This window comes from Lontra canadensis, unplaced genomic scaffold, assembly GCF_010015895.1.
Source record: "Lontra canadensis isolate GAN:19392208 unplaced genomic scaffold, GSC_riverotter_1.0 scaffold88, whole genome shotgun sequence".
NCBI classification, from domain to species: domain Eukaryota; kingdom Metazoa; phylum Chordata; class Mammalia; order Carnivora; family Mustelidae; genus Lontra; species Lontra canadensis.
In genome coordinates, this window is record NW_022631082.1 from 6,872,659 (window position 1) to 6,899,489 (window position 26,831).

Sequence of the window (26,831 nt, forward strand, 5' to 3'; positions counted from 1 at the left end):
CAGTGATGCTACCTACAGTGGGTGGCCGGGATCAAAATGCACGGCGGAAAGCTCGGAAAGTAGTGTGGATAACCTCAATCACTTCGGCTCCCCCGGGAGGGGACGCATCACTCGCCCCATTTCACGGATGAGGAAGGTGAGGCTCAGAAAGTGGGCGGTAAGCGGAGAAATTCACCTACTGATCGGCTTCTGTGTATTGAGTGCTGTGAGCACATTATTTCAGGGCACTCTGCGGGAACAATTAAGGCTCTGAAGTTAGATTTATTGAGTTTGAATCCCAGTCCTACCACATGGTCTTGGGAAGTTACTTAAACTCTCTGGGCCTCACTTTCCTTACCTGCTAAATAAGAATGCTAGCTTCCAATATAGAGCAAAGATCAAACTACAGAATGCCTGGAAACTGTGCAAAGCAGCCCCTCTTACGTAGTAACCCCTGGGTAGGTTCTAACTGATGTAGGCGGAGAGCGTAGTGGTCTGCACTGCCTGAGTCTCAGTCCCAGCTCGCCTCACAACTTGTTCTTATCCCTCTCTATGCTTAAGTTTGCCGATTTGCAAAATGGACAGAAGTTTTTAACGTTCGCTACTGGGTGGTTGTGAGTTTTAAACGAGTTAGTGCAGGTTAAATGCCTAGAACGGAATCTGGCTTGGCATATACATAAAATCGTTAACTTTTATTGTCGATTCTTGAGCCGGGGTTTGATTCCTGACACAGGCCACCACGTACCTACTGGGGATCTTGAGCAGGTCTTTTTCATCTCTGTGTGCCTCCTTTTCTATAAAGTGTGTGTGTGTAATGATATCGACTTAAAAATGTTAGTGTTAAGTTTAAACGAGATAATTCCCATAAAGAGTCTAAAACGGTGCCTGGCAGAGTAAGTAGAATTCATTGTTGTTTTCGTTTTACAGGAAATGAATGTTCCGAAAAGCAGAGAGACTTGTCCAGGGTCGCGGAAGTAGAAAGTGGCAGGGTCGGGAGTCGAACTCTCCTACAGAGCCAAGGTACTAGCGGAGACCGTGAAGGGCGAAGGGGAAAAAACGGGAGATGGAGGGAGAAAACGGAGATGGGAGGAAGGGAGCCTCTCGGCGCTCAGCTGGCCTCGCCTCGGGGGCGGGGCCTGGGGCGGTGCGGGGGCGGGGCCGCGGCCGCTCCTCCCCAGCCGGGTTGCGGCGGCGGCGGCGCGGCTTGCGCTCGCTCGGCGCTCGGCTGGGGCGGCCTGGCCCACAATGAATGGCCGCCGCGGCTGCCGCTGCTGCTGAGGCGGAGGCCGCGGAGGCCGCGGAGGCGGAGGCCGAGGCCCCGGCGCAGGGGGGCGCGCCCCGGGCCCAGGCCCGGCCCCAGCCGCCGCTGCGGAGCCCGCCGGGAGCCCCCGGAGCGCGGCCACGGCGCAGGTGAGGCGGCTCGCCCCAGGCCCGGTTCCGGCCTCGTCTTGCCGGGGCGGCCCGAGGGCATCCGAGGGCTGGCTGAGGGCTGAGTGGGGAGGGCTGGGGGGGGCTCTCCTCCGACAGAAAAGGAGCCGGGTCCGCAACCTGCACTGTGCCCGGACCGGCGAGTGCGGAGAGGCCCGGCCCTCACTAGCGGCCTTGAGCGTCCAGTCCCGGGCCGGGCCGTGGGGTTTGGGGGTGGTGGTGGGATCGGGCCCAGACCTCCCCCCACCACGCTTTTCGGCGATGGGGAGGCGCAAGGTTGGGCCGGGGCAGGTGCCGGAGGCCTGGGAAGTTGGAGGGCCCGAGAAGGAAAAGTGAGGAGGCGCCCGGGGAGGCCAGGGGTGGGGGGGAGGGGAAGGAGGAGTCGGGCTTTGGGTCGGCGGAGTGGGGGAGGAGGGGAGAGTGGCGCGGCAGGAGGGAAACGGCCCGGAGGGGGGGCGGGGAGGGGCCGACTCGCAGGTAGTGTCCGGGCGCCGTAGGAGGTGGGTAGGTCAGGTTACAAGCCTGGGGGCGGCTGAGGAGAAGCCCAGGAAGTGGGGCAGGGTGGGTGTGGGCGGAGTTAGTTCGGGTGGGGGCTGATAGGAGATCCCAGAGATGTTTGCAGGGGTCAGACGAGGTTAGGGCTTGGAGAGGTGTTGGGCGGGGGGGCGGGGAGGCCAGATACTGGGGGCCATCAGGTAGGTTGAGGAACTGCTGTAGGAGCTTTGAGAGAGGGGGAAAGCAGCGCCTTTGCGCTGGGCTGGTGGCCGCGAAACGCGAATCGGGGCGTCCCGAGAAACTAGTGTGATCAAAAGGCACATGCCACCTCTTTCCCCACCAGGTGTTACCTCTGGACCAGGTCTGGGGTCTTTTCCTCTTTTTTTTTTTTTTATTTTTTGAAGACTTTATTTATTTATTTGACAGAGATCACAGTAGGCAGAGAGGCAGGCAGAGAGAGAGAGGGGGAAGCAGGCTCCCTGCCGAGCAGAGAGCCCGATGCGGGGCTCCGTCCCAGAACCCTGAGATCATGACCTAGAGCCGAAGGCAGAGGCTTAACCCACTGAGCCACCCAGGTGCCCTGTCTTTTCCTCTTTTCTTCATCCCACTCAGGCTCTGGCTCTCTGACCTACCCTTTGGGCAAGCCTCTGCTGGCTTTCCGAGGTGCTGGCCCACCCGGTGGGTGTTTGTGTGGGCAGCTTGAGAAAGTCTAGAACACCTAGCTCTGGCATATGTATTTGCAGAGGGCAACCCAACGGCCCTTACCTGAGTATCTTGGGATACTTCACTTTTTGTGAGCAGAGCCTTGGGGCTCAAGTCTAAGGGATGGGACCTCACAGGCATCATCTTATACCATGGCCTCCCAGTCCGGGAGGAGAGCCTATAAAGCTCTGTTCATTGTGTTTGGATGCTCCTGATGGGGTGAAGGCAGGCCACTGAGGAGATCAAAACCAGTATTTACACCCTGGCCCAGGCCTTTGGGGCTACTGGCCCCAGGGCTCTGCCTGTGGGGTGCTCTTCCTGGGTCAGGCCCCAGGATGAGCTCACTGATTGCTCACCACCACTGGGTCAGCTTAGGTCCTCTCCCTAGTAGGAGGAAGGTGAGGGCTCCGGGTGGCTTGTCCCAGGTCACCCAACTAGACATTGGCAGACCAGGATTGACTGGCACTCAGCTCAAACCCACAGTCTCCTGGGCTGGCCTCTGAGGAGCATGACCGGAGGAACTCCTACTGTTCTGGATTGCCTGGTGGGAATTCTGTGCCCAAGGCCTTTTCTCTTGACCATCCCAAGGGATAGAGTTGTACCTTTGTGGACAAAGGGGTGTCCCACACACTCTGGTGTGTCCACGAGGGCTGGAATAGCAGAAGCTTCTTTCTCAGAGGCTTGGTCACATCTCATTTCACGCCCCCCACCCCACCCCGTCTTCTGGGACCCAGGAGGTCAGGGGTCACTGTAGGCCCGCAAGGGGAGGCAGTTAGGAGGATGAGGCCGGGCTCCAGAGCTGCACCTTGCTTTGGTTTCGTGGTTGTCTTTTCCTCTTTGGTCCCGGGTCAGACCACCACAGTTTTCCTTCTCCCTGGGCTAATTGTTACCATCGTATCTTGGGTACAGATTTCGGATCTTGAGCCCCTGAGACAAGAGCCACAGACTGCTGGGTGAAGTGGTATCACCCAGGCCTGGTTTGTAACCCTCATTCCTTGCCCCCGCCCCGACGTCTCCTTGTAGTTCCTAGAACTGACCCCACCTGGGCCCTGCTCTCCTCCTCTCCCTGGCTGGCCTCCTAGCTCTGAGAGGGGGAGGAACTGGGCTGTAGCCCCACTTAAAGATGCTTTTTCCCTGTTTGGTTGGGCCTAGGTTGGCTTCAGGGTCTCAGGAGTGGGTCCTGAGGCGGGGCGTGGCTACCTCTGGTTACAGAGGCTGGGGGGGTGGTGGGTTGCTCACCGGGGTGTGTGGATGGCAGAGGAGGGCAGTGGCTCCTAGCTGCGCCTAGAGTTAGAGAAGGCACTCAAAAGCTACTTTTCTGTGAGGATGTAGGGCCACACAGACCTGGGGCGCCAGAGAAGGCCAGAATAGCAAGTACTACAAGTAAAAGGACCTGTGGGATAGTTTTATTTCCCTAGGGTGTCGGCTACCTGCTGGGGCCAAGGGAGCAGTCCTGAATAACATCCTGGCGGGGAGGGGGGATGGAGAATTTCAAATTGGGTGGTCAGGGAAGGCTTGTGGGAGAACTGAGCCCTGAATAAGAAGGAGTCAGCCTGGTGGGGGGAAGATGGGGCAGGGAGGAGCGAACGTTCTGGGCAGAGGGGACAGCACATTGAAAGCCTTTATTGAGCCTGTGCCAGCTTTCTGCTAAGTTCTCTGAATATCTTGTCCTCATAAGGAAGGAGTGAGGGGTGACCCTGGTGTTGAGATGAAGACCCTTAGTGCCATTTTCAGGAAAGCGCCCAGTCTCAGGGTCTCCTGGATCTCCCCACTGCCCCTAGATGCAAGTCCATATCCCTTGGCTTGCATCCAGGCTTTTTAAAGTCTGGGGCCTGAGCCAGGCTGTGAGGACGGCTGAGTTTCTGTGGGTCTTGGAGAACCTGGCGGGGGGGGGGTTGCTCCAGCCAGGTCTGACTCGGAGTTCATCAGGTTCGGTGCCAGAGCGGGTGAGGGAGAAGGGAGCCTGTGTCAGAGGCGACGATGAACCTCCTTCCCAGGCTTGAAGACAGGTCGACAGTGCTTGAACAGCTTCTGTTCCCTGTCTCGGGTCCTTCCTGCTCCTCATCACCCTGATCCCTTCCCCCCTGCCCCAGGCCTTTGGTGTCTGTTGTGCCCAGCAGGAGCGAGCAGGCCCATCTCCTGCCTCTGCTTCTGGGTCTCCTGGCTGAGAATGCCATCCCTCCCTCTTCCCCCGGAGAGACTTCCGAGCTGCAGAGGCTGTGAAGTGGGCCCCGTCTGGTGGTGGTTGCAGACTGGGTCCGGTGTTTGGCTGTGGTCGTCGCCCCATCTCTGCTGTGCCGCCTCCTTCGGTGAAGGCCTCAGCATCCTTGGAGAGATCTGAGAGAGCCCTCTGTGAGGACAGCGACTCTGTTTTCTGAACTAAGCAGGGGTTGGGTAAAGGTGAGCAAACCTGGTATTAATGGACAGTCTGCTCCCACCATTAGCACCACTTGCTCGGCCCTGACACCCTGGGCCTAGGCTGTAACCTTGGCATCTCCCATTTCCTCCTCTGATAGTGGGGACCGGCAGGCATATGTCTGCAGAAGTAGTTCTCAATCAGGGATGATTCTACCTCCTCTTAAGGGATGCTTGGGGAATGTCTGGAAACATTTTTATTTGTCACAGCTGGGGCTGGTCTTGGCCTCTGGTGGGTGTAGAGTCCAGGGATGCCATTCAGCAACATAAAAAATGTACAGGGCGGTTCCCCTCCCCAAAGAATGCTCAGTCCCAGTGGCTGCAGGGCCAAGGTCAGGGGATCCTTGTTACGTTGTTACCAGGAAGAATGCAGAGTTTGGTGTCCAGGGTGTTTGATGATACTGGGAAGGCACTGGGTGGGGAGCCCCCAGGAAGTACTGCTCGATTTATCACGAAATGGCATGAGGTTCCGGGCGCTGGCAAGTGGTGTAGCATGTCTCCGCTGCTGTCTGAGACTGCAAGGGGCTTCGGGGGCAAACAGAAGGGGGCATAACTAATAATCGCAGCTGGTGTTACTGGGCACCCGTCTCAGGGTAAGCATCAGTCTACCCGTGTTGCTTGCTGGTTTAATCCTTGAAACAGCCTTATGTGGCAGGTGCCGCGGTTCAGTCCATATTATAGCTGGGAACACTGATGTCGGGGGCACGTACTGCTGTGGGTGAATGTTTTCTGGCAGTGTAGAGGAAGGGGAGCACAATTCTAAGCAGGAAGCTTTGAGCTTCAGGTAAGATAAAAGGATTCGGATTCTCAAGCCCTGCTGAGAGCCGCCCCCCCCCATGGTCTCCCAGCACATGTCAACAAGCCCCATCCCAGCAGCCACGTGCCCAGCAGCCCTGCCAGCCTCCTTCCTGGGCTGCGCAGGTGTCCCCTCAGGGCCTTCACGCTTGATGCTCCCTTCACCACCCTTGGTGTGGCTGCTGCCACGGGGTCCTTCAAGTCTGAAGGCTCACGCGTGGATTAGGGTGTTAACTTGGGAAGGTGGGCCAGTGGGGAGGGGGAGGGCTGCTGCCCATCTCCTCTGAGGAGCTGCTGCAGACAGAGGCCAGATTCCCCAGGGCTGCAAGAGAGTGGGCGGGGGGAGGGAGAAGCACTGGGCTAGACTGCTGGTTCCATGGAGGTGGCAGGGAGGGGAGGAAGGGTGGAGAGTGGCTGCGGGAGGCTGGGCAGAGAAGGCCACTCCCAGAGCAGCAGAAGGACCAGCACCCTGTCTGGCCCTCAGAGGGCACCCAACACCCCATTTCTGGGGAGGGCACATCCAGTGAGGACAAAGAGCCCCATCTCTGGCCTTGGCCTGTCTTGGCTTCCCTTCTTGACTCTGGCCTCTTTGAGCCCCCGTTTTCCCATCCACAAAATGGGTCTGGTCGCAGTGGCTGCATGCCTTGGGGAGTGATGGGACCATGTAGAGTGTGAGCTTGGTATGGGCCAGCCGTGGTCAGGAAGCCTCAGCTGCTGTTACCACCGGACTCTGGGAGAAGAGCCAGACACTACCTCAGTGCCATCCTGGGCCTTGCTCTCCTCACCCAGAAAATGGCGGGAAGAGTCCTTTCTACCTCAGAAACTAGCGAGAAGTATCATGGAGCCCTTGCCAGGTGCCACGCACTGAAGGGGCGATGCTAATTGCCAGCTATCACCCTGTCGCAATCCTGTCACCTGCTGTGGATTTAATGGCAGCTTTTTGGAGAAAAAATGAATTAAATGTGCACATACTTTTAAAATGTCAGCTGTAAGGTGGGGGGGGCCCTCGCTGGCTCAGTTGGAAGAGCATGCGACTCTGAGTCTCAGGACTCTTAACCTTGGGGTCGTGAGTTCGGGCTCCACGTTGGGTGTAGATATTACCCCCCCAAAAATATATAAAAAGTTTAAAAAAAGATGCTGACATAGGGATCTCTACAGTCAGATAATGCTTTATTCTTCGCTAGCAAATGTTTACTTAAGCTGCCTCCCCGTTCAGCTCCTAGAGAGGGTCCAAATGGCTCTGGGCCAGGAAGGCTCCTTGAACAGCCTAGGGAGGTGTGTCCCCCACTGCCCTTTACTCTGACCTCATGCTGAGCTGCATGAAGGAGTGGGGGGCTTCCCAAGGGCTTTTGGTCCTTCTGCTGGAGTTGGTGGTTTCCCTTAATTGGCTTGCATGTCCCCGGGCAGCTCACTGGTTCCCTGGAAGGTCAGTGGGAAGGGTGGTCTGTGGTGGTGGCAGACACCTGTACCCCTAGCTTCTGTTGCCCGGGGAATGTGGGGCTCCCTCTCCAAACCACTGGCAGTTTCCACCCCCACTCCCAGGAATCACCCAGCCACACAAGCACTTCCGGTTCAAGCCTGCCATACCCCACCGTGATCCCGCAGTAGTGTAAGCAGTTGGTGGGAATCCATGCTGAGCCCAGAGCAGGACCCTGACTGCAGGCCACCCAGCTTGTGCGACCGCCAGAGGAGGGCACCCATCTGCACAGCCCCCTCCACACTGGCCCTGAGGATGCCCCTCGAGGTGTGGATGGCACTCCCGGCCAACCTCTTCTGAGGCCCACTGTTGGAGTCACATTAAAGTGGAACCAAACAGGGAGTGAGGTTGGTAGTAACAGCAATAATTCTTCATTCCACAAACAACTATTAAGCACCCGTTGTGTGCACCCGTGTAGGGGTAGCAGACACTGCAGTGTGAACCAGAGAGGCAGGCACCGCACGCAGGTGGAGGTGACACAAAGCTAAAGACACCTGGGTAGCTGGATGGTGGGAAGTGCCAGCAAGGAAAGGTCAAGCCAGAGAAGTTCAGGGTCGGGGTTGGGAGAGGTTGTCTTGGGAAGCTCGAGCCAGGTTATGACTGGGAGGACATGAAGAGCTGCAGCTATTTTGGGGACAGTGTGTTAGGAAGTCCAAGAACCGGCAGTGAAAACTGGTTTTGAAAGAGTTTGGGGTCGAGTCTGAGGGTCTTGCCCCGAGCGAGGAGGGCTGGAGCTGCTGTAAGCTACGGCTGGCGGACCGGGGCAGAGTTGGTATCTAGGACATCCACAGGCAGTCCAGGCCCAGGGCTCTGTGGGGGAGTTGGACGTGAGTGGATGGAACTTTCCAGCCTGCCATGACAGAAACACCACCGACGGGATGGCTCAGGCAACAGACACTGTTGAAGGTTGTCAGGGCTGGAGGCCCGAGGTCAGGTCCAGAGGGCCTTGGTGTGCATGCTCACAGAGAAAGAAACGTCTCTCTCTTCTCTATAGACACCAGTCCCAGCAGACGAGGGCCCCACTTTTATGTCCTTGTTTAATCTTAATTACCCCCTAAAGACTGTATTTCCAAATACAGACACATTGGGGGTTAGCATTTCAACATATGCATCGGGGTGAAGGGCACAGTTTGGTCCAGAGCAGGGCCCTGAGTCTGGGTTTGATCCCTGGGAGGAGAGAGGTTGACCAAGGATAGAGCTCAGTGTCGGCTTTTTCTTAGCTTCAGTTTCTGGAAGGACCATGGCTGCTTCTCCCTCATGGCTCTGCACGACTTCCCAGTACACTGAGGGCTGCGCTCCCATTCCACCACTGCTCGTTAGGTCTGCGCCCTCGCCCGTCCCCTGTCCCCCGCCAGATACCAGCTCTAATGTCACCTCTTCTGGGCACAGTCCGAGGCCCAGGTATGCAGCACGTTGATCTTTGTGACTCTGAATGTATGGCCACGTTCCCCATGGGACCATGAGCCCTGGGAGGCTGGCCTTGTCTCAGGCCTGGCCTGCCCCCAGGCTCCCAGGCTCTTCATGCCCCAGGCAGGCACTTGGCAAATATTTGTTGAGTGACTTGGGAGGTCATGGAAACCGTGCGCTGGGCCCGTGCATTGCACTGGGAGACCTGCTCATATTTGTGACCAGGACACTAACGATGCTAGGAGGGCCCACTTGGCCCTGTTTAGGGCTGGCTGCTGCTGCTTCCCTGGAGGGGGTCTGAGGACCCCAGAAGATGGGCAGGCTAATATGCCAGCTTCTGAGGAGAGAGGATTTGAATGGTTTTGTGCTTAAGAGAGTCTGTAATCAAGTGGGTTTCAGTGTTCTCAGAGGTAAGCATAAGGGCTCTGGATGGGCCCTGGGGAGAGCGTGCAGAGGGGGGGTGTCTCTAGTCTTGAGAATTCTCAGAGCCAGGGGTGACGGAGGGTGGAAGAGGAGGATGTGGGCAATGAGAGGAAAGGGGGACTCCGGGCAGCGTGCACAGCTTGGCCAAAGGCCTGGCTGGGGTGGGAGAGCCGTGCAGTTGCTTGCTGGGGACGGAATTGTAGGATGCTTTAGAGACCCCCAACTCTTGGCTCCATCACATCTCTCCCTAGGTAGCAGGTGACCCTGACCCAGGCCAGGTACCTGGTACTTTAGACCTGCTTTTTCTGGGATCCCATGAGGGCTCCGCAGTCGTCGTCTCCCTGCCCCCCACCTCCCTGGCCCGGGCTGGTGTGGGATGGGGCTTCACGTAGAGTCAGGGCAGCTGTTCCTTCGGAGTCCAGAGGACCGGATTGGGGTAGTTGCCCAGGGATGAGCAGAAGGAGGGGAACCTGGGGGTAGCCTGTCACTGTGCTTCTGAAACCAGCCAAGGCCTTGCTTTCCCCTGTCCTTGCAGGGGTAGCAAGGCCGTGCAGGGTTTCTGCAACTCAAGACCTGCCACCCCACTCCCCTGCACTGTTGTGGGGGCGGGGGGGGGCGCGGTTCCTGGGCACTGACTGGTTGAGTTCTTTGTACCAGTTGTCTCCCTCCCTCTCCCAAAGGCTTCAAAGCCTTGGGTGCTGGGCTCTGAGACTGGGGTTCACAAGGCTTGGGGGATCCCAGCCTGAATGTGGAGTGGCTATCTCCCTCGGGGGCCCCTTCCTGTGCGTGTTCCCTCCTGTTAACACAGGGACATCAGCGTTCCTGCGGCTGAGCTTGCCCTGAGTGGCCAGCCTGTGCCAGTTTCCAGTGAGGGGCCAGGCCCTGCAGGCTGGCTGTCGGGGAAGGAGGAGGACTGCCTCTCGGCCCCCACCTATCCAGTGGGGCAGTACTAGCCGCCCCCCCCTTGCCCCGTAGAGGGAACCCCAAGGACAGCTCCTGCAGCAGCACCTGGCATGAGGACCACAGCTGGGAGCACTCCTCAGAGTGCCCCCTGCAGCCCCCACCAGCTGCCGCATCCCAAATTGGAGTCGTTTATTTCCACTGTGCTCTCCCCGCCCCAAGAGTTTTTATTTATTTGTTTTTCTGACAGCGCACAAGCACGGGGAGCAGAGGGAGAGGGAGAAACAGGCTCACTAAGCAGGGAGTCCGTCCTAGGACCCTGGGATCATAACCCGAGCCAAAGGCAGACGCCTAATGACTGAGCCACCCAGGCGCCCCTGGAGTCATTTATTCTTATCTTGGTGCCCCCCTCTTCATAGCCACGCACTCACAGATCTGACTGTCCTCTCTCTGTTCCCGTCCCTGCCACTGCCGCCTGCCCCCGCCACTAGCCCAGCCCTCAGCGTCTCACCTGTTTCCGTTCTCCACACTGCTCCTGCCAGTTTTCCCCAGGATGGTCTGGGCCTGCACCTCCCTTGCTTCAGGCTCCCCCCCTGCTCCCTCAGAAACATTGTCCTCACCAGGGCAGGCAACCCCTGTCCACACCCTTCCCAGCAGCCCCGTTGCCCCTGTACTCCCAGCCTCAAGCCAACACCGGCCTCCTGGGAGTCTCCGGGCTGCGCCTCACTCCTTCGTGCCCCAGACTGTTGGTTGCTCTGTCCCTCACTCCCAGTCCGCCCCTCAGGGACACACTCTTCCTGGCTGTATCACTCCCTGTGTCTCCCCGCCGCCCCCCCCCACCCAGACCTCAGCATATGGGGATAGCCAGTCTTCTTTAGAGCTTGTCCCCCCGTGCCTTGCGGTTTATCGGGGTGGATTGGGTAAATTAGTCCCCATTTTACAGATGAACAAACCAAGGCACAGAGGGGACGAATTGGCACAAACAAGGTGTGGTGTTGGGGTTTGCTCTGACTCCACTGCCGGCCTCTCCTGCCTTGGTCCTCCCCCTTCCGGTATGAGCTTTCCAAGCTGGGGGTCTAGAGGTCTCTTTCAGGGATGGGAGCTAACCTTTCCCTTGACTTCCTTGACTCTGTCACTTGGGCCACAGTACCTGGAGCAGCTTAATTTTGGCAGCCTTGGGAGTTGGGTTGGGGCTGTGAGTCCCCTAGAACGGGCTCTCTGGATTCTGTCCTTTGCCTGCTTTCAGTGCCTCAGTTTCTCCTGTCTCCATACAGAGGGTCAGCTCCTAGCCCACCTGGCACTGAGTTTGAGCCCTTGAAAGAAGTGTGCTGTCTTCTGATGGAAGAGTCCCTGTCTCCGCCTAGCCCCTAAATTGTTTTTTCTGGCAGTGACCGTGATTTTGATGATGACAAGGAGGCGGAGGGTATACCCAAGGGAAATCACAAGTTTCAGTGCCCACACAGAATCTTGTCCCTATTACTTACCCACCAGTGACCTTGGAAGGGTTCTTGGCTTCCCCGTGGCCTCAGTTTTCCCATCTGAGAACTGGGAGTATGAAATTGGCCCCTTAGGTTTGCTAAGAGGGTTCAGAGAACTTCTTGCAGGGCACCGGTCAGCTCTTTGGAAGCATGGGTGCTGGAAGGGGTGGGGCCTGCTGGTGTCTCAGGGTTCCACCACATGCAGCAAGTTCAAGAGGACAGACTGCATTTGTGTGATAGGGTTGGCCTTAGCAACATTTGTTTCCAAATGGACAAGTAGAGATTTGGAGTTCATGCTCCCAGGAGGGAGTTGATTCTGGAGCCGGCACTTGCCCATGAGTCTGTGCAGCATAATTTGAGTCTGGTGGTACCAGGTAGGGCCCCTGTGTCCCAGTGTTCAGCCTGTGGAGGCGGCTCAGGAGGGACTCACTAGTGAGTGGAAAATGTGAAAGACACATGAAAGCTAATCTGGGAATGAGGGGAAACAGCTGGGGTCTCTAGTTGGTACCTGCCCCAGGGCCTTTGCACACATGCTTTCCTCCTTTCTCCTCACCAGCCCAACTCTTCTCATACCCATCCTGCCCATTCAGGACCACTGCCTCCTGTATTTTATAGAGCTGCAGGGGACTCACTTTTACCATGGGTACAGTCGTTAAGCCACATTGTCCTTCAGAGCCCTTTTATGAGGGCACTCAGACTATTGGACATGCCCAGTTCTGGATTGGAATGTGCTGGAATGTGCAGTGATGGAATAGGCTGTGAAGCAGAAGTTCACATTTGACAGGTGCCTGCGCTCACTAGTGGCGCAGGGTCACGGACAGTTCCTTTTTATTTTTTTAGTTTATTTTTATTTTTTAAAATTATTTTTTATTTATTTGACAGAGAGCACAAGCAGGGGGAGTGGCTTGCAGAGGGGGAGGGAGAAGCAGGCTCCCCACTGAGCAGGGAGCCTGACATGGGGTCCATCCCAGGACCCTGAGATTGTGACCTGAGCCAAAGGCAGATGCTAACTGACTGAGCTACTCAGACATCCCTCCTTTTTTTTTTTTCTTTAAAGATTTTTTATTCTTGTGTATTTTAGAGAAAGGGAGAGTGGGGGAGGGGGAAAAGGAGAGAGAATCCCAAGCAGACTCTGTTCTGAGGTAGAAATATTATCTTTTTTTTAAAAGATTTTATTTATTTATTTTGACAGACAGAGATCACAAGTAGGCAGAGAGGCAGGCAGAGAGAGAAGGGGAAGCAGGCTCCTCACAGAGCAGAGACCCCGATGTGGGGCTCAATCCCAGGACCCTGGGATCATGACCTGAGCCAAAGGCAGAGGCTTTAACCCACTGAGCCAGGCACCCCAATATTATCTATTTTTGTAAATAAGCAGTAGGATCACTAGGTTCAAAATTCAAAGGAACCACAGTATTCATGACAAGTATGAATTTTTTCTTATCTCCTTCCTTGGCTTTATTGAGTTGCATGTAGCACGGACTCCATTGAAAGCATATAGTTGAATGGTTTTCAGTACAGTTGACCCTTGAATGACGAGTGGGTTAGGGGCACTAACGCCCCCCACCAATGCACACGCAAGGTCAAAAGTGCACATACAACTTTCAAGTCCCCCCACCCCGAACTTAACAGCCTACTTTTGATCAGAAGCCTTACTGATCACCGTTAACACATATTTTGTATCTTATATGTGTTCTATGTGATTAGGTAAGCTAGAGAAAAAAATGTTACTAAGAAAATAATAAGATTTGCTGGAGGGTTCAATCAGTAGAGCAGGCGACTCTAGATCCTGGAGTTGTGAGTCTGAGCCCTGCCTTGGGTGTAGAAATTAAAGAAAAGGAGAGGGGGGAGAAAAAAATCATAAGGAAGAGAAAATACATTTGCAGTCCTGAACTATTGAAAAAAATTCTGTGTATAAGTGGACCCACACAGTTCCAGCCCGTGGTGTTCGAAGATCGATTATCTATTCAGACTTGTGTGCACATGACCACAATTTTAGACCATTTTAAGTTACGGCAAGAAGAAACGCCCGCATCCTTCTGCTCGCCACCCCACACCCCACCTAGCCCCTGGCAACCACTACTCTGCTTTTTTTGGCTCCGGATTTGCCTGTTTTGGACATCTTACATAAACGGGATCATATAATACACAGTTCTTATGTCCATCTTCTTGCATTAGCATGTTTTCAAGGTTTGCCCTTAGAATGGTGTGTATCAGTGCTTCGTTCCTTTATATGGGTGAATAATATTCCATCATATGACCGGACCTGGGGGTTTTTTTTTTTTTTTTTTTTTTTTTAAGCCATTCATCAGTTGACGGACGTTTGGGTTGTTCCCGCCTTTCTGGCGCTTGCGAGTGGCGCCATAGACACTCACATACAGGTGTTTCTGTGGGTACAGGTGTTGGTTTATCCTGGGTATAATTCTGAGGATTGGAATTGCTGGGTCATATGATAATTTCGTGTTTAATCACTTGAGGACCTGCCAGACTGTTTTCCATAGCAACTGCACCATTTTACATTCCCAGCCACAGTGTAGGAGGCTTCCGATCTCCTCCTTGCCAACACTTGTTGTCTGTCTTTTTGATTCTCTCCAGCCTAGCTGGTACGAAATGGTGTTTCGTTGTGGTTTGCATTTGCATTTCCCTGCTGCCTGGTGCTGTCCTCGTGCAGCCTCAGAGTTCCCTGAGTGCTCCCTTAGTCATTCAGCCAAGATGATCGGGGGTCATGTCCTCAGCACTGCAGCCACGGTGCGAAGACCCGATGCCCCTGACCCTTTGGTATCTCGGTGCCAGTCCCCTGCAGAGTTCCCCCGTGTGTGCTGCGCTAGCGATGGCTAACACTCAGAATTCTCACTGTGTTGACTCATTTAGTATTCAAACACACATGTGTACGTACACTTTTGCCCCCACACCCCCACCGGAAGGGGCCACCGTGGCCACCTGGCCCTGGAGCTGCCATGCCTGATTGGACAGTCTATCATAGAGGCAAGTCTGTGCTGGGACCAAGGGTGTGGGTGGCTGCCGGCAATTCTCACCGCCACGGCAAATCCCACCATGTGGACGTCTGCTCCCACGTGTCTCCCTGCCGCACGTGAGCTTCGTGAGTGGCGGGGGGGGCACCGAGTGTGCTGCCTGACCCCGTCCCTCTGTCTCTCTGTCCCTGTCCCCTGTGCAGCTGCCGCCATGGCCCAGACCCTGCAGATGGAGATCCCGAACTTCGGTAACAGCATTCTGGAATGTCTGAATGAGCAGCGGCTACAGGGCCTATACTGTGACGTGTCTGTGGTGGTCAAGGGCCATGCCTTTAAAGCCCACCGGGCGGTGCTGGCCGCCAGTAGCTCCTACTTCCGGGACCTGTTCAACAGCAGCCGGAGCGCGGTGGTGGAGCTGCCGGCCGCCGTGCAGCCCCAGTCCTTCCAGCGGATCCTCAGCTTCTGCTACACAGGCCGGTTGAGCATGAATGTGGGTGACCAGTTCCTGCTCATGTACACAGCCGGCTTCCTGCAGATCCAGGAGATCATGGAGAAGGGCACTGAATTCTTCCTCAAGGTGAGCTCCCCCAGCTGCGACTCGCAGGGCCTGCACGCCGAGGAGGCCCCGTCATCCGAGCCCCAGAGCCCCGTGGCCCAGACATCCAGCTGGCCGGCCTGTGGCACCCCGCTGCCCCTTGTGTCCCGCGTCAAGACAGAGCAGCAGGAGTCAGACTCTGTGCAGTGCACGCCAGTGGCCAAGCGGCTGTGGGACAGCGGCAGCAGTGGCGGTGGCAATGGCAGCCGCAAGATGGCCAAGTTCTCCACGCCGGACCTGGCTGCCAACCGGCCACCCCAGCAGGCCCCAGTGGTGGCAGCGGCGCAGCCAGCCGGGGTGGCGGTGGCGGCGGCTGCAGGGGCTGGCACTGGGCAGCCGGCAGGGGGAGCGGCGGCCACAGCGGCAGCAGGGGGCGTGGTGAGTGGGCCCAGCACGTCAGAGCGGACCAGCCCGGGCACCTCAAGCGCCTACACCAGCGACAGCCCTGGCTCCTACCACAACGAGGAGGACGAGGAGGAGGATGCTGGCGAGGAAGGCACAGACGAGCAGTACCGGCAGATCTGTAACATGTACACCATGTACAGCATGATGAATGTCGGCCAGACAGGTGAGGCGCCTGCCCTGCCCGCCCCAGCCCTGCCCCTACACCCCCCCCCCCCCCCGCAGCCAGCCCCCTTCCGCAACACATGCTGCTCTCTGCCCCCAAAGCCGAGAAGGTGGAGGCCCTCCCTGAGCAGGTGGCCCCCGAGTCCCGGAATCGCATCCGGGTGCGGCAGGACCTGGCGTCTCTCCCGGCTGAGCTCATCAACCAGATTGGCAACCGCTGTCACCCCAAGCTCTACGATGAGGGTGACCCCTCCGAGAAGCTGGAGCTGGTGACAGGTGGGCCGGCATCACTTCCTCCCCAGATTCCCTGCTTCGCCCCAGGGTCGGGCCTCTGTGTCCTCTGAGCTACTGGCTTGTGGGATGGTGGTTAGGAGCTGGACTTGGGGTCTAACCCCACCCCTGCTACCACCTGCTGGCTCTGCCCTAGGGCAGCTGACCCCCCTTGGCATTATACGTGCCCGAGACTGGCCTCCAGGTTTCCGCACCAGAGGCTGATATGAGCATTGACGGGCACCGATGGCAACACGGGCTGATGAGCGGCTTCGTGGGGCGGTCGGAGGGTTGACTAACACAGTGGTTAAGAATCTTGGCTCTCGGTGTCAGGTTGCCTTGGCGTGAGCTTCCACTGCCTGTTCTTTCTGGTGCCCAGGTGGTTGTGTGGGCAGAAGCCACACGAGCGCAAGCAGGCTCGGCACGCTCTAGGTGCCCCGTGGACAGTGGCACCACCAGCTGGCCTTTCCTGATCACTGACCAGGCCATGCCAGGGCGAGTTGTCAGGGGTCGTCTTGGCCGGGCCCAGGCCAGGGCTTGGCCAAGTGGGGAACGGGGCAATCTGGGGCCCCTGGCCACCCTCCTGCTCCCCACTCCAGGCACCAATGTGTACATCACGAGGGCGCAGCTCATGAACTGCCACGTCAGCGCGGGCACGCGGCACAAGGTCCTGCTGCGGCGCCTCCTGGCTTCCTTCTTTGACCGGTGAGGCCCTCACAGAGCCCAGATGGAGGGGAGGACGGCTGCCCCCGCCCCACCCCCTGTCCCCCACTGCAGAGGGCCTGACTCCACCCCACACCCATGCTCCCCACCTCAGGAACACGCTGGCTAACAGCTGTGGCACCGGCATCCGCTCTTCCTCCAACAACCCCAGCCGCAAACCGCTGGACAGTCGCGTCCTTCACGCTGTCAAGTGTGAGTGTCTGGCCTTCTGGAGTCAGGCTGGGGTGGGGTCTGGGGGCAGGCAGATGGTCCTCTTCGATGTTGACCCTGATAGGTGGGTGGGGATTAGTGTTAAGAAGGATTCTGAGGCTGAGTCTGAACTTGGTAGGAAGAGGACTGGGATGGGTTACAGATTTCTTCACAGTTGCAGGGGTGGGGAGGGTGGACACTGAAGGTAAGCCTGTGTCAGATGGTGGGGGGCAGGGGAAGGGTCCTTGGGTAGTCATGGGAGCAATGAAGCAGCCAGTCCCCAGCCGTCTTCAGGAGGGAAGTCTAGGTTTTCACCTGGAATCTCACCATTCCTAAATTCTGGCAAATGACCCAGGTTTTTCAAGAGCACTGGGGCACCCTCTCTGATCCCACACCTGGCCAATCTCAGGCATGGAGCCAACTGGTGCGGTTTAGCGACCTGGCTTGTGAGGCGTCTATTCTCTCACCTCAGAAGGGGGGTTCAGGGGTGCCACATGCACGTGTGTGTGGGGGGATTAAGGTGCAATGTGGCTGAGTGTTGTCAGTGTCAGAGGCCAGTGCTGTGCTCTGCCTGAGCCGTGTGCTCCGCCCTCACAGACTACTGCCAGAACTTCGCTCCCAACTTCAAGGAGAGCGAGATGAACGCCATCGCAGCTGACATGTGCACCAATGCCCGCCGTGTCGTGCGGAAGAGCTGGATCCCCAAGCTCAAGGTGCTCATGGCCGAGGGCGACGCCTACACCACCTTCATCAGCGACACGGGCAAGATAGAGCCGGACATGATGGGCGTGGAGCACAGCTTTGAGACGGCCAGCCACGACGGCGAGGCCGGCCCCTCGGCCGAGGCCCTCCAGTAACTACCACCGGACCCTCCCCGCGGGGCCGTCACACTCCCCCCACCCGACCCCCTCACACCCACCCACCATCTTGGTCACGAGCTACTGTCTGTCCCTCCCCAGGACCCGCGGGGGGCGCTGCATGCTCCCAGCCCCTCTGCCTCCTCATCCCACCCTCCAACCACCATCCGAGTGGGCTAGGAGAGGGCGGCAGCCGGTGCGAGCTCTGCGCTGCCTCTCTAGCATGCTCGGGCACCGCTGGGGAGCCTGCGCTCCTCCTCCCCTAACCTCCAGCAGTGGTCTCCCCACTCACCAGGCCAGGTATGGGGAGGGGCCGGCCTGGGGGGCTCAGGAAGGCCCCTTCCCCAGGCCCGGGGCCCCAGGGTTCTCAGGACCCCTCCTGCCACCACCACCCAGTGCTTCCATGTTTCCAAAAGCGCCTTCCTGACTCCCTCGTCTGTCCCTGCGCCTGGGGGCTGGGGTAGGCGAGGCCGAGGGGACTGCCCATTTCACAGCTGAGGGAACCCAGGCTCAGAGGAACTCCACCATTGACCTAAGGTGGTGGGCGGTGGCGGGCCCGGCGCCCTTCTCTCCCCTACCCCCCACCCTGCGCCCACCTCTCTTGCCCCCATCTGTCTCCTGGGGCCTGAGAGGGGCAGGTTCCGAGTGGGGGGCTCTTGGAGGCAGGCCACGGGTCTCTTGGAATAGAATGAAAGGTTTCCTGGGCTCGCAGAAGTTGTGTGTATGTGTGCGCGTGCGTGTGTGTGTGTGTAGACGTTTTTGCTTTTAAACAAATGAAGATATGAGAGGCAGTAGGGCCAGGGCTGGAAGTCAGGGGAGCAGGCTGGGGGGCTGCTGCCCTTGCCCCCCACCCCCACCCCCTGGCCCCAGCCCCTGTACATACTTTTTAAAGCATTTTTTTAGCTAATGAAATACTGAAGTATAAGATTCCTTTTATTTTTCAAACCAATGGGACTGTGTCTGATGTCCCCTTCAGTCCTGGGGGACGTGGTGGGGGCTGGGGGCAGGGTGAATGCTTGCGTGTGTGTGGAGTGTGGGTGCGCAGTTCTGAGGCTGGGACTCGGCCAGGCCTCTGCTTGGGCTCTGTGGGTCTGACCAGGACCCCCTTGCTCCGCTGCTCCCCAGCGGGGTTCCATTTGAGGGGTGGCCCTGGCCTTAGCCCGTTGGCTGAGCCCAGCTTCTGGGGACAAGGCAGGGCCCGCTTCCATTGTTAGCAGTTTGCAGAATTTTCTCTAACCATTCCTCTTCCTATCCTCGCCCAGTACGAGGAATTTTTTTTTTTTTTTTTGAATTTTACATGTGAACTTTGGAGGGTTCTTTTTTTTTTTTTTTTTTTTTTTACTCCCTGTTCCCCCACACTGGGTGTCCTTTTCTTCAAAATTTTCACCTTTTCCTTTCTAGCCCTGTCCCCACTGCCTCTCGTGTCTTCCCCGATCTGACCGGCCCATTGCTCCCATTGCTCCCAGCGGCCTTTCTAGAGGCAGGGGGGTTGCAGGAGGTGGGGAGAGGGGGGGTGGCGGCCAGCCCTGACTGGACCCTTGGAATCTGACTTGGAGGCCTCCCCCACCACCCAGGAGCCCCCACCGGTCTGCAAGGGGGTCGCTTCTGACATCTTGTTGTGGGGATGGGGGGGGGTGTCTGGTCTGGCCAGTGTCCTGGCACTCTGCTTTCCTGGCCTGGCCCCCGCACCTTAGCTCTCAGCCGGCCCAGTGTATGGGGGGGAGTCGACGCCCCAGCTAAAGCACAAGCACCTTAGTCGCACCTCCCCCACGCCCTTGTCCTGGCCTTGACATCCTACCCCAGCATCGATCCCAAAGCACAATATCCTGGTCACTTGGCAAGCTGCCGGGCCGGCCAAGGCCGAGGGGCCGGCTGGGGCTCCAGCCAGACCCCACAAGGAAGGAGTCCTAGGCGCTGCCCTCCTTCCAGGCCTTAGCAGGGGCCAGCTCTCTGGGACTGGGGTCTTCTCCCTCCGCAGCCCTTTGTCCTGGATACGCCCCCGCCCAGCCCCTCCCTGCCTTGTCCCCGGGTGGGGCTTGCCCGTGTCCCTCTCCCAAGCCCCTGTAGCACTGGGTTGGGTGGCAGAGCCCCCTCATTTCAGGGACCCCAGGAGGTGCCCCTGGCCCCGGGGACTGTGTTGGAGGGGAAGGGAGGGGAGGGGGGTGGGCAGGGGTGCAGGGGAGGAAACTCCTCACCAGGAGAGCCAAAGACAGGGTTGTGCCTTACCCCAGGAGCCACCCCTGCGTCCCTCCCGCCCTGCCCTCCCCACCTCCTGGGCGGCCTGCTGCTTTTCCTTCTCTCCCCACCCCTGCCCTGCCCTGCTCTGAGCTGCATGGTCCCCCCAACCCCGGGCAGCCCAGGGAGGAGCACGAATGGAGAATCACCAACCAACGCAAAAAAAAAAAAAAAAGACTGTGGGGGCCCCCCTTCCGCCTCCCCTGGCCGCCCACTCACCCACCTCTTTCACGCAGGACAGACCGCCCGCCCTGTCCGTGTGAAGTGCCAACGGCCTCCCCGCCCTGGGCCGACCCCCCACTCCCCGGGCCCGTAAGTGAGATTGCACATTAACTACTGTAAGGAGAGGAGCCGCACTGGGAAATGTGAACCATGAGAATATCAGTGACACTGATGAGGAGAATAAACTAAACGCCTTTGTAACAGCCCTGCCGCATGCCGCTCTCTGGGGGCAGGGGGCAGGGCCCAGGGAGGGACAGATGCAGCACCCGGTGGCCGGGGGTGGGGTGGGGGGGTGGGATGGACGGGGCCCTCGCTGCAGGCTCAGTGTGCGCTGGGGAACTGCCGTTGCAGGCATCGCATCTGTGTGAGGGGTGGGGGCGGTTCCCCCATTCAGATGGGGAACCCCCAGTTAAAAGGCTCAAACCCAAGCTGCCAGTAGCTGCCCCTTGGAATGGGGTGCCTGGCTGGCTCGCTCGCAAGAGTGTGGACTTTGATTGCAAGATTGTGAGTTTAAGCCCCACGTTGGGGCTTGTTAAGTAGCTTCCACTTAATAGCACCCTTCTGGCTACCCTAGTGTATACAGACACGATGCCCTGGAGCTCTTCTGCACATGCACGGGCCCGAGGTCCTGTGTCCCATGGGATCACCCCCCAAGAAGGGCCTCTGTTGAATTGGCTGCAGGACAGACAGACTGGCTCGTTCCCCTTCTGTGGCCGTTTGACACCCCTAGTCCCAGATCTACATCCTGAACACACCCACACCCTTCACCGCGGCTGAGCTGGGGCGCCCATGCGCTCCTGCATTGGAAGGAACAGGAGTGGGGATGGCGAGTCACATTTGGCCAGTGTCCTTTAAAGTACCGTGGACAGCTGTGGGTCCTGAGGATAGGGAAGGACAAAATGTCCTCTCAGGTCTGATGGAAAAGACACAGATGGGCTGTAAGGCACCCCAATTCAGAAATATTTCTAGTAGCGTGGGAAGGTTATTCATCAATGTTAGGGGTCCTGTCAAGTCAGAAAATAATCTGGGAAGGGAGGCTTCATCCCCTGCCCAGGCCAGGCCTGCCCACTCCCCAATTAGGGGAGCATCCAGACATCATGGGGAGATGATCAAAGGGGATTTCAGTTCCCAGGGAGGCCTGGATGTGTCAAGAAAACCAGCCCCCTGCCCCAACCAGCTGCCAGAAAGTAGGGTTTTGAGAGCCAGTGGCATCAACAGAAAAACCAGTCACTTCAGGTAACGGGAAGTCTCCTCTGAACAGGAAGGCTGCCCCAGGTAAGTGGAAACACCATCTGATTCCGAAAGTCCTGTCTTTGAACCCCAGGAAGACTTGGAACTAACTATACAAAGATCAAGCAAACCCAAGCCATAGCATCAGTGGGTTTGCATCAGAAAGGGAATCTGTACCTATTTGGTTCTTTTTAATATCGGACAGATGAGCCTGATGTAAGGACATTCTTGTAACAGGCAGTACTTCCTGGTGTGTAAATGAGCGACCGAGAGGCATGGTTCTGATGTCTGACCGCATACTGCACGGGATTTGAACCTCCTGAGACGCTGGCTAAGGTTCATGGCACTTAAAAGTTTTCCCAGCTCACAGGAATCCTTTTACACCCAGACAAGCTCGGAAACCCCAGAGCTGACAAACGCTGCCTCGGTGACCAGGTGAGCCACGGAGCCCAGCGCTACTGGGGCCCCTCAGAACCGACCGCTCAGCTCTGTCGAAGGGGCTGGCCTGTGGTAGGCCCAGAACAAGCAGAAGATTCGCTTGAGTCAAGGAAGAATCAGGGTTGGCATTACTCAACGTTATCAGTGGTGAAACCCAGAAATAAACTGGAATGGTCTTTTCCACACAAATCCTGACCACTGAAATCCCTCACAGGCATGTGTGCACGTATGCATGTGCACACGCATACGCACATGCACACGCCTGGGCCCCACAGTGTGTGCAAGCAGGACGTGTAAAACAGGAGTCCCACTTCGTGAGCCACAAATCAACACACCGTAGGATACAAACGTATAAAAAAGGCTGAGCTTTTATTTCCAAATTGGCACATGCAGAAGGCACAGGAGCAAATGGCTTTGGGGCACCAGAGTAGAAAGGGGGAGGGGTGTATTGGAGGTTCCCCTACCTGTACCACCTCCTAAGCGCACTTAAGACAGGACCAGTGGCAGGGGCTGTGGCCCTGAGGGTCCCACTGGCTCTGGATGAGAACCCTGGGACAGCTTCCCAGGAAGGAATCCCTTCTCCCAGGGTGGGGGCAGGACCTTTCCGGCTCTCCCACCTAGAGGGACCAGCGCCCTCAGGAGGGCCAGGGTCAGAGAGAGAAGAGCAGGATAAGAACCAGAAGAAGCACCCCCAGCAGCACCACAATGGCACACCACTGTCGGCGGTCTGGGGGCAAGAGGGTCAGAGGTTACAGGGGGACGGGGTACCACCCCTGCCACCCCCCACCCAGCTGCCTCCCCAAGGGGTCTTACCACTCGTCATGTGGGATACTTTGGCCATCTTCCTGAGGACCCCATCCATCCGGGACTGTGTGTGGTCCATCTCATGAGCGAAGGCATCCAGCATGCTGTCGAGACCAAGATGGTGTAAACCCCCAAAAGTGCTGGGCACACTGGTGCAGCCAACTGAGGGTTCCCAGCCCTGCCTCCCCCTCCCACCCCCAGCAGGATCCTGGCCTCACATGCCCTGCTCATCCAGCTCCTCCCCAACACGGCCGGACATGTGTTTCAGAACCCGGATGCTCCCAGACACCATTTCTAGCTGTTGATCCTGTTGGTCTAAGATCAGCTGCAGATTGAAGGAGTGGGAACTGCTATCAGCAAGGGGTCCTGAGCCGTGTCCAGGCTCCTCCTGCCCCAGGATCCCTGACCACCCACACAAACCTGCTGTGTGGCCTGCTGCTCCTCAATGTAACGGGAGGCGGCTGAAGCCATGCTGGCGTCCAGCAGATCGCTGGATGGCTTCTGGGCAGCTGGCTTGCCTGCCAGCATCTATGGGGGCACAGGGCACAGATTCAGGGAGAGGCGGCCACTCAGAGCCAGACACAGGTCTGTGGCAAATCTAGATGGTTGTTGGGAAGGTAGTCTTGGGAATGGGATAGCCTGGATTCCTCTGACCGACCACTTACTAGCAAGGTGACCCCAAGGCCATATCACTTGACCTCCCTGTGCCTCAGTTTTCTCATCTGTAAAATGGGGGAAATTCCTGGGGCTGGAATGAGGATTGACCAAATTAATCCATGGAGAACATTTATCATATAAACAGATGTATTTAAGAATTTGGACCTTAATCCTCCAGGCAGCACACCTGGAAAGCATGTGGGCTCTGATACGGGGCTCCAAACTCAGCCCCCCACCCTCCCAGATCCCACAATGGGATGGAGACAGGTGGGTTTCATAACATGCAAAGAATGGGCACATGACACAGAAGGAAAAAGTGTGCCAACAGAGGCAGCTGGGTGAGTGCCCACAAAAGGCATGAGCAGGCACACTCATGGGGGAAATGGTATGCAAGCCAACCACAGGGGGGAATTCAGAGGCCAAGTTCTCCTGCTCAGATGCCTGGGTACATACACAGAAAAGTAGGCATACATCCTGGAAACAGTAACACACCAAGCAAAAAAAGAGAAAGGAAACCGACATCCAGACCCACACCAGGAGGCAGGAAGGACTATATACACAGAGAGGGCTCGCTTGTACACAACCAGAAAGAGCAAGCAGGTGGACAGCCAGGAGACAAGTGCATGCAGAGAGAATAGACACACACACAGAAAGGACAGACAATGCAAGGGGGACAGGTGAACTAACACAGAAGGGTCAGGATCACGCGCAAAGGGGAGGGTCTCTCTCAGAGGCTCTGGTGAGGATATTGGGTCTGGATGGCTTACCTCTCTATTATTCCTCTCCATGAAGGCTATGGCTGCAGGGCTGACCATATGGTCCTTCATATCCTGGGGGAGAGGACGCCATAGTGAGTAAAGACACCCCAACCTCCCCGCACTCAGGCCACTGGAAACTCTCCTCACCTGGACTGCCTCCCGCATCCGCTCCACGAACACCTTTCTCTCCTGCAGGTCTCCGGCTGGGAGCTTGAACTTTCCTGGGTTGGCTTCCACTATGCGTAAACCCCGAGTCAGGAGTCAAGGCCAAAGCCAGACACAACCCGGTCCTCTGCCTCAAGCCCTTAACTCCTCCCAGGAGTCCAGCCGCCCCCTTCCACAGCAATGGGCTCTCCCAGGACGCCTTGCAACGCCCCCCAGGATATCGATGGTCTCCTCCAGGTCCTCGAGGTCCCACTCGATGCTGCGAAGGCCATTCCGCAGCTCATTGGTCGTCCAGTCCAGCTCTTCGCGGCCCACGGCCGCGTCCTCTTGCAGGAGCTCGCACCAGCGCTGGTACAGCCCGCGGGCCGTGTTCACCGCCTTCTGCACCTCGCTGCGGGCCGGGGTACACACAGCGGTCACGGCTGGGGGCCGGCGAGCCTCCCGCCCGCCACTGCGCCCCCAAATGAGTGGGGCGTCTCAGGATACCCTGATACCCTCCTGCGTACCCCTCCCACTAGACCCTCTGGCCGGCGCACCCTGACGGCCGTGCCCAGACCGCCTAGCACGCTCTGGCGGGCACGCGGGCACTAGCTGGCACGGGCCCGAGCACCCTCCTCCCTCCTTCATTGCTGTCACTCACCCTCGGACAACAAAAAATGGGTCTTCGAGAGACATGTCACACCCCCCCCCCCCCGCCCGAGGCCGAGCCCCCCCCTCCCCTCTCGGCTTTGGTAGCGGGTTCCCTCCCAGTAGTGGGGAACGTGCCACCACCCCCGCCCCCGTCACGTGATCCGTACCACCATCGAGAGCCGGTACGCCAGAGTAGAAAGAGAGGCTTCGGAGGCCCGATGTGCGGAAACTTCCGCCCTTCTCTCGGCCATCTTTATTGTGGGCACAGAAGCCTTCGCGTTCGCGTACCCCGCCGCCACCAGCAATCTCCCAGTTACGTTTGGCTGGGTTGGGGGATCGGAGCCGTGATCACTCAGTCCGAGACCCAGCCCTTTGGATTGTTGCTGCGCAACCTGTTTCCCTTTGGGGCAATGTGAATAATAATAACCTCCTTCAAATCAGAGATTATGGCTGGGAAAAGGGATCATTAGATTCAGAGATCCTCTTCAGAGACTTGCTGAGCCTGCACCTTGATTCTGACCTGGGAGATCTCCCCAGCCTAGGATTGGGAAGGGAAATGATGGTCCTCCCCACTCTCCCGCGGGGATGGAGGTGCGAAGTCTTTTTGGACTCCTCTACTGGGCTCTTCCCTCCTCTTTTTTTTTTTCCCTACGGAGGAAGGGCGCCTCGAGATCGACCTGGGGCGGGGTGGCTGAGTGGGGGCCCCAGAGATGCTCCTGGGGTGTGGAGTCTTTCTGGGTGCGAAGATGGCAGTCGCGGGAGGGGGTGTGGTGGTGGCTCTGAGGGTTGTAGGTACAAGGAAGTCCTCTGCGTGTGGGTTCTCCATCTGGGGAGGGGCCAGGAATGCCTGGAGACAGACTCAGAGTTGACCCCTGTGTGACAAAGGCGTTCTGTGTGGGGTCTCCGGAAATGGATTTTTTCAGAGGTGAGCCATCACATGAGTGGGGTCGTGGTCTGTTTCTGGAGAGATCGGGGCGGGATGTCTTAAGTTCTTGGAGAGTCTGTGTGCCCCTGTGCTTCAGAGTCGCTGCACAGAGTCTGAGATAGCGCCTGGGCTGGGGATGTCCTTGTGGATTCGCCGAGGTGGTGCAGGGGGAGATGGGGGCGTCCTCAGCAGGTCGCCCTAGTGTAGCAGGATCGTTGAATACGCACAGTTTTAAGAGCAAATAATTGCTGAGTCCCCATGTGCGGGGGTGGGGGGGACGAGGAGGAGGGCGGTGCGTGAGGGTTCTCCAAGGTTGCGTGGTTTGCCCGGGGTCGGGGGGGAGCAGGAATACCTGGGAGAGAACCTTGCAGGGAGAAATTTTTGTGGGGTCTCTATGGCGGAACAAGGATGAAGGGATCCTCAGCGAATCGCCCGTTGTGTTGGCAAGGTCTTTGTGGAGGGTCTCAGGGAGTTGGTGTTAGTGGAAGCCCTGAGGTTGCCCCAGGTGCCGGCGGGGATTTTCCCGGAGGCAGCCACGCCTTCTTGGCCTCAGGAGCCCGCCAGGCTGGACTCTGGTCCGGAAGCCGGAGACTACAGCCAGTCCTAGCTGCGGGGAGAGGGGGAGGAGGAGGGAAGGGGCGTGTCCGGAGGCCAAGGCACCGCCCCCGCCCGCCCGGAAGGAGGCCGCCACAGCTTAGAGTGGAGATCCCGGCCCCTGTCCTTATATGGGCAGCCGGAAGCGGCTCGCGCGCCTGCCCTACGTCATTACATCCAAATTTAGTCGTGGAAGTCTGGCGCTTCCAGTGGCCGGAAGATTCTGCCCGCCCGTCGGCGGCTGGGGAAGGGCGGGGGGGAGAGAGGAGGCTTTCCTTAAAGGGCCCTTGCCACGAATGAATGGAGCTGTAGGAACAGTTTTGCATCTTATTTTGGAGAAACTGGAAATAGGTTTTCTTGGAGCGATAGGGCGTAGCGGAGGGTGGGGCCGATGTTTGCTATCTGTCTGTTCTCTGCGTTGCTCAGTTTACAGCTCCTACCCCAACCTCGCGCCCCGGGGGGCAAAGGCGGAGCAGGGCCGTATAATCAAGGGGCGCTGCCACG

General features: G+C 57.7%; 2 protein-coding genes across 5 annotated transcripts; one reads left to right on the forward strand and one right to left on the reverse strand.

Annotated features, from left to right (window-relative positions):
• The first annotated feature begins 9 nt into the window (after positions 1-9).
• NACC1 (nucleus accumbens associated 1) lies at positions 10-20,332 on the forward strand. 3 transcript variants are annotated; one of them, XM_032884169.1, is made up of 8 exons: positions 10-136; positions 907-999; positions 14,672-15,631; positions 15,733-15,906; positions 16,500-16,605; positions 16,718-16,815; positions 17,410-17,665; positions 20,141-20,332. In XM_032884169.1, exons 3-8 carry the CDS (start codon positions 14,680-14,682, stop codon positions 20,235-20,237), a joined length of 1,683 nt encoding a protein of 560 aa, XP_032740060.1. In that variant the 5' UTR covers positions 10-136; positions 907-999; positions 14,672-14,679; the 3' UTR covers positions 20,238-20,332. The 3 variants fall into 3 exon arrangements, with proteins under 3 accessions (XP_032740060.1, XP_032691726.1, XP_032691725.1); XM_032835835.1 differs by lacking the exon at positions 20,141-20,332 and having other exon boundaries at positions 17,410-18,291; XM_032835834.1 differs by lacking the exons at positions 10-136; positions 907-999 and adding an exon at positions 1,188-1,389.
• A 1,811-nt stretch (positions 20,333-22,143) lies between these two features.
• Positions 22,144-24,919, reverse strand: STX10 (syntaxin 10). 2 transcript variants are annotated; one of them, XM_032835840.1, is made up of 8 exons: positions 24,819-24,919; positions 24,400-24,569; positions 24,161-24,255; positions 24,023-24,085; positions 23,019-23,126; positions 22,821-22,923; positions 22,608-22,702; positions 22,144-22,521 (listed from the first exon to the last, which is right to left on the reverse strand). In XM_032835840.1, exons 1-7 carry the CDS (start codon positions 24,851-24,853, stop codon positions 22,614-22,616), a joined length of 663 nt encoding a protein of 220 aa, XP_032691731.1. In that variant the 5' UTR covers positions 24,854-24,919; the 3' UTR covers positions 22,144-22,521; positions 22,608-22,613. The 2 variants fall into 2 exon arrangements, with proteins under 2 accessions (XP_032691731.1, XP_032691730.1); XM_032835839.1 differs by having other exon boundaries at positions 22,817-22,923; positions 24,819-24,915.
• Between the last annotated feature and the right edge of the window lie 1,912 nt (positions 24,920-26,831).